Here is a 6,514-nt window from a genome sequence, read left to right on the forward strand (position 1 = left end):
GCTGATTGTAAAGAATTTGACAGAGACAGAGATGTAAGTATTCTTTACACTGTGATAAAATTCTGGTCAAACTCTGGGCCACTCTTAAAGTTTCCATTGACTCAATTCACAAAATAGAAGATCAGGCCAACGCCTGTATTTACGTAGCCAGTGAAAGACTTGCAAAATTTCATACATTGATTCTTTTAGAATAGGACTGGAAGAAGATGCATTCAGATAATTAAAAAATGCTAGAACATTTTACCAGGACAAAATCAGCCGAAGACTTAGAATATTCTGTGTTCAAAGCGTACACTTCTCACAGGACCAGATCAGTCATTAAAGTCATGACGTATTTAACATAGAATAAAAATGTCAACTGGTGAAACACCAGTGATCCCTTGATAGGTCAAATTATTTTTTTCTACTTCACAGTTCTACTTTACAGTTGAGAAAGCCTGTATCAAGGAAATCTGTATGGAGATGCATCATGTTTGCAAATAAATTGACTATAAACATTTTTCATGTCTTAAAACTAATGGCTTTTTCTTTCAGTCTAATGTTCTTGTACTTGTTTTCATTTAAAAATCAAAAACATGCTTCCCAGGGATAACATCCTATTTACCAAACTAGTCCCTACAGTTTGCTTCACGAGCTACCAGATCATGCCAGCCTTTTTCATACTGAGCTATACTTTATGTTCCCTGTAATATTTCCAAGGAAAGTGCATCTTTCACAAGGTAAAGGTATTTGTATATAAAAACAGGTTCATCTAAAAAGAGAGTAACAAAGGAAGAAATACCAGAATCAAGAACATTAAAAGGCTAAGTGGCTGGTCCTACAGCCAGTCCTCTCACGTCAAATATCTATCAGCAGCTGAACATTTCTCTTGGGTGTCAGGACACCTCAGGCCTTGAGGCTGGGACAAGAAGAGGCTTGTTAAGCCGGTTAGGACTCCTCAACTACATGTAAGGATTTGCTCATTTGCCCTTGAATCAAGGGTCTGTGACAGGTGATAGAAGTAAATCTTGGATTGGAAGATGTTCTATGTCAGCCCCCTAGACAGCTTGTATTACAGTAGGGAATCATTTAAGCCATTTAGACTATTTTTGATACCCATCGCTTATCAAACCTGATTGTAATTTGCTTTGGCATTCTGCTCTGGGAAAATTGTCCCAGCTGAGGACACAGAAGAAAAAATACAGGTACAAAGAGGAGTGCATGCAGCTAAGGACTGAAAAAAAGTTGTGCAATGGATGAAAATAGAAGGGAACCCATGAAAGTGCAACAGTGCAGGCAAAGGTGGATTATGCCATTCTCCTGGAAACAAACAGAAGCCACAGATAATTTTTCTGCTAAAGAATGATCTCTGATTGTTTGTGCCACAGAGGCAGATAAATGCCAAAAAGACAGATCCCTCTGCCTCTGAGATACTGTCCTGTATAACATAAAGTTAATAGCAAAGTAATAACGAGCTTCCAGTCCTGACATAAAATATAAAGTTATGCTTGCTAGATGCAAGCTTCGTGATCTATAACCTGTGAATCCCTGTGACCATAGCACAAAAGTCTCTACCACACTGGCAAAAGAAGAGCAAAAAGCCAATGGAAACCTGGACAGCTTTTCAGCAGGAACACACCACGTTTTCAGCCCAATTTTGCACATAAACCAGGAAATAAAATATTTTTTCTATTGGCTTGTGGCCTAAGGATATAATAACTATAAAAATATAACCAATAATAAGGGCTTACATTTCATAGAAACCGGATCTGCACTCACGTAATAGGTAGAGACAGGAAGGTTAAAGACAAGAATATGAATTTCTTCCACTTTACCATTCTGAAATGACTGGTTATCATTTGTATGGCTGCACTGGTTATGAGTCCTAGACATGTACACGATGCCAGTGCGCCACATGGTAGTTCCCATCCCATTGATAACAACAATTTATTTCTGCTAAAGAAAAAACATATTTTTCATTCTTAGCCCATATTTGGTAAACGTCAGCCAAGACGAAGATTCTTCGAAGCTCCAGAAAAATGAAAACTGTTAGTTAAAACTGAAGCATTCAACTTCCACTAGTTGTAATTGCTCCTTTTATCATTCAGAGAGTGTAATAATAAGAGAACTTAGTATACTTACTAAATGCCTTTTCTTGGACACTTTAAAAATACAAACTTCCTGCAGTGAATCGGAACTGACTGTGGCAATACCCTCACACAGATGTATGTTTCTTGCTACCAGAAGAAAAGTTCTGGAATTATGATTACTAGTTAGGGTTGCAAGCAAAATTTGGCCCTGTATTTTTACTTTTTTTTTCTTTTCTTTTTTTTTTTTTTTTTTTTTTTGCTTATGTATTTCAAGATATTGCCTGTACCAGCACTGAAAACCCCACCTTTTTGAAAGCGTCAGACTTTCCTCCAAATATGGTTGCTTTAATAAACTGAAAACAGGGTGGAAAGAATGGCTTCAGACTCTCAAGAAAGTGAGTAGCTGCCTTCCAGGAAATTACGCACTTACGTGGTGTATGTCCTGAATCAAAATTAGTTTATTCAGGGACATCATAAAATCTCCCGCTGATATTCCTTTACAAAATCCATGGAAAATTCATGATGTAACAACTACAGCTTCTCATTTTTTAGCCATTTCTCTCCACTGTACATTAGACAATGGTCACGACTCACACAGCAATTCCTGACGATATTACACTATCCTCACAATAGTCAGTAAAACAAAAACCACACTGGCTTAGGCAGCAACACTTCTGCGTCTGTTTGAACAACATCTATTCAAATAATCAAACACTTACATGGAACTACTAAAAAGCACAATTAAGATAAAATGTATTAATAAATGTTTAATAGTTACACTTTTCCTGGTCTTCTGAAACTAAGAACCAATTTAATTTTATCTAATATTAAATTTTTATAACCAGGTGGTAGGAAAGCTTTACTAATTCTGGGAGAGAAATCCTGCTTTACATGCCAACCATGTGGTAACTCTTAAAGTTGCACCTATTAATTACAAACTATCTTAAAATTACAAAAGGGCAACTGAAACAACACTAGCTTTCAACTATGTCTCAGTCCAAAATAATGGATTAATCTATATGTAGTCTCTAATTTTCACCCAGGGACATTCTAGCAGACTCTTGCAAAATCTTCACAGTAGGTAATCTATTTGGGCCTTGCGAAAAAAAAAAAATAATAGTAGACTTAGCATTCATTTAAAGAAGAAAGCCAGTCTTTACAATTCTACTTCCTTCAGAAAAAACACCAAAAATACCCTCCACCCCCCCAAGCAATTATTCAAAGTCCCAGCTACCAAATTTGATGCAGACCTTGGGCATACTGATTTGATTTTACAAAAACGAGAAAAAGAAAAGTAAACAGTGAGCGAACGTACTATTTGTGCTGTAACATGGTATTTGACTTGCGTTACTCCCCAGTGCAGAGGAACTCCCTTGCTGGAGAAAATATAGCAAAGAGTAAAGACAGCTTTACTGACCTGTGTGCTGCCGCCGATGCTTGGTGAGGGCATGACGTGTCCCGCCGGCAAAGCCACAAAGGTCACAGAGGAACGACTTCTCGCCTGTTGCAACAATAAACAGATGAGGGACTGCGGAGGTCACAGATCATTAAAACATATCTATCAAGGCTTTCAGGGTTACTAATTCCTCCAATCAAATGTTTCCATGTAAATATGTCAAATGGGAATGAAATTACCACTGCGGTTTATTGACTGTGATAAAATCTGAAAAGCACCACTGAACATAATTACATACTTGTCAGACCCATAAAAATTAGCTTTATTATCAATGGAATGGTTTTGTACAACTTCATTTCTGTTAGATGTCTTCCAGATGGGGCTGCTTTATGCACTTGAACAGTTTTTATGCATATCCTGATTTTTTACAATTCCCATACATCTGGCCTTTCTGTGCTGAGTAAAGATTGCCTGGAAAAAAAGTTAATATACTGTATATATGATTCTGCTTAAATAAAATATATTGAATTTACTAACAAATTAAGGGTACTGAGAAATTTTCAACAGACTGGATCACAGTCATCTTTAGTTACCTTCTATTTATTAATAAGTATTAAATTATTTTCTTGAATATACAGAAGAGCCCAGGCAACAATAAAAGCCACATTATTCAGTACCAGTGGCAATTCAGCACTGTTTATGTTTCTAAAGTTTTCATGACATAAAGAAAACAGGTCTGGGGATTGCTACTGAAACTGCAGCAGAACTCATATTGTTCGTCTTCAAATAATTCTTCATTCCAGACCTCTGGACCAATTTAAGAGATTTTGGCAAGCTCAACACTCAGTAAAAGTGTGTAAACACTCTCTTTAGTTTGGTTTTTTTTGTTTGTTTGTTTTTGTTGTTTTTGTTTTTGTTTGTTTGTTGTTTGTTTTAATAGAAGCTAGGATTGTGCCCCATTGTCTGTAAATACAGTCTATCATTTCACAGCAGTATTTTTACTCAGTATGTACTAACATGCACAGCAATCTTAGCCCATGAAGGCCATATGGAAGGTCATTACGACTTAATAATGCTAACCTTAGATACAGACTCAATGACCTCAAATAAGACTGAAATTTTCAAAATATTTTTTTTTAAAAGAATTGCATTAGTCTTTGGAGCCAAATTGTCTCTTTTCACACTAACATAGTGGAGAGCGGGCTGGTGGGGCCATGATGTGGAATTCATTCCCCGTGGGGAAGGAAATTTAGTTTCTACAAAAGATGGCTGGGTTAAGAGGTCAGGTTTCAAATTTCCAAGTCCTTCTGTGAAGACAGAGAGATGGAAACCTCCTTGTTGTTTATTCTCACATAACCAGGCAAGCTAATTCATGAACTTTCTGGAAAAACACAGTGCTTCAGTTAACTTCAGATGCCATTAACACAAGCAAGAGACCATCTTGTGAGTGGGAGCTCCCCAGAGAGCACCAGAGAGACCAGTTTCCCTCTCCCTCCACTGCCTCCATGTAGGCCCCAGTGGAATCCCAGCTCCCCATCCCAGTTGCTGCAGCATGGGAGTCCTTGGGCCCTGTGCTACAAGAAGGAAAGTAATTCCTTCAAAGTTTCTAAGGCAGCCTGCTCTAAAATGGGATCATAAAAATGCTGATTAACCTCTACCAGGTAGCTAGGCTATGAAATGTGATTGGAACATATTAATCTCCATTTCAGAATAAAGGAAATGGTGTATTGTTATTTTCTGCACCTAAATCTTGGTCATGAAAAGCAGACTGAAACAGGATTTGGGGATTTCTTGAAAATTTGGTCCATTGATGAGAGTATCCCAAGGCAGTATCGAAGGCGTGAAATAATTTGGGCACCCCCCTTTAGGAGTCAGCTCTAGCCATCTGTGATTACAACTGAATTTTAAAAAACCCAAACAAACAGAAATATCAGAATGGAAACTCATCCTATCACATGAAGAATGCATATGTGCAAAATGATGTAACAAACTCCAAATTTTACTGCAAAATATTTGTCAGTAATATTATTGCTAAGGTTATACATGATTTTTATACAGAGATTTCTGAATAATCTCTTTCTTTTGGTGTTTTTTGTTTTTTTGGTTTTTTAAATCAGGATCTTTGGCATGTAGCACTTCATCAAAACATCAAAGAAAAGAAATAGAAGGACTACACATAATTCTTAATTATAATTAAATATTAATTTAATTAATAAATTTTAAGTATAAATATTTCTAAGTAGCTGCAATGCCTAACACCCCAGCATAAAATTCACACTTTAAAGTTAAATGCTGTTACATGCCTACCAAGAAATTGCTCATCATCTATATATTGCCATAACTTAGCTCATGTTGCATTTAACGTCTAGGAGCAAGCTTCAGTATGGACTGCAGCTTCATACACTAACGAGGACACAGACTACCCATACCATCTTTGCAAACTCATGGATTAGCTAGGTAGTTTATATTTGGGCCTTTAGAACAGCTTCTTGAGCCACAGAGAAATGATTCAAAACCAACCAACAGCTTTAAAATAGGGAAATTGATCCATTCCATACAATTATTTGCCAGTTAAAATTCCACACTCCTCTAGGTCAGATCTGGGAGCTGTCATGCAGGCAGGGCTCTTGAAGGAGTCAGTGAGGCTTTGGATCTGAAAACCTGAGACTGGAGGAGGTTTGGCCCCTGCTTTTTAAGCTCCAGAAAGGTGGTGATGTATTTGATTTTTTTGCAACGTTCATTTTCAGGGACATTAATGAATTATTTACCTTATTTGTGTATGTATTGTGGTATATGCATAAATACATGTATCCACACAGACACACAGAGAAAACTTCATTGCCTGTGACTTTAAGTTCAACTTCACACCATTTCCTAGCCCTGAAGCTTGATGTGGGTTGAATCCCTCATATCTAGGCAAAATATTTCATCTCATGTTACGGGCATGTATTGATATATAGATGTATTTTACATTCTTCTGGATATGCTTAACAATTTTATCATTTCAACTTCCGAATTTGCGACTTTAACTTTTGGGAAAATGTAAAGG

The 6,514-nt window shown here is 36.9% G+C and overlaps 1 protein-coding gene across 1 annotated transcript in view; it reads right to left on the reverse strand.

Annotated features, from left to right (window-relative positions):
- ZNF407 (zinc finger protein 407) overlaps nucleotides 1–6,514 on the reverse strand; it is a 344,373-nt gene that overhangs the window by 135,773 nt on the left and 202,086 nt on the right. Inside the window, exon 6 of the mRNA XM_040585938.1 lies at nucleotides 3,487–3,570. Within this exon, the coding sequence (XP_040441872.1) occupies nucleotides 3,487–3,570 (84 nt within the window). The remainder of the gene's footprint in view (nucleotides 1–3,486; nucleotides 3,571–6,514) is intronic.

This window comes from Falco naumanni, chromosome 3 (genome assembly GCF_017639655.2).
Source record: "Falco naumanni isolate bFalNau1 chromosome 3, bFalNau1.pat, whole genome shotgun sequence".
Classification (NCBI taxonomy): Eukaryota; Metazoa; Chordata; class Aves; order Falconiformes; family Falconidae; genus Falco; species Falco naumanni.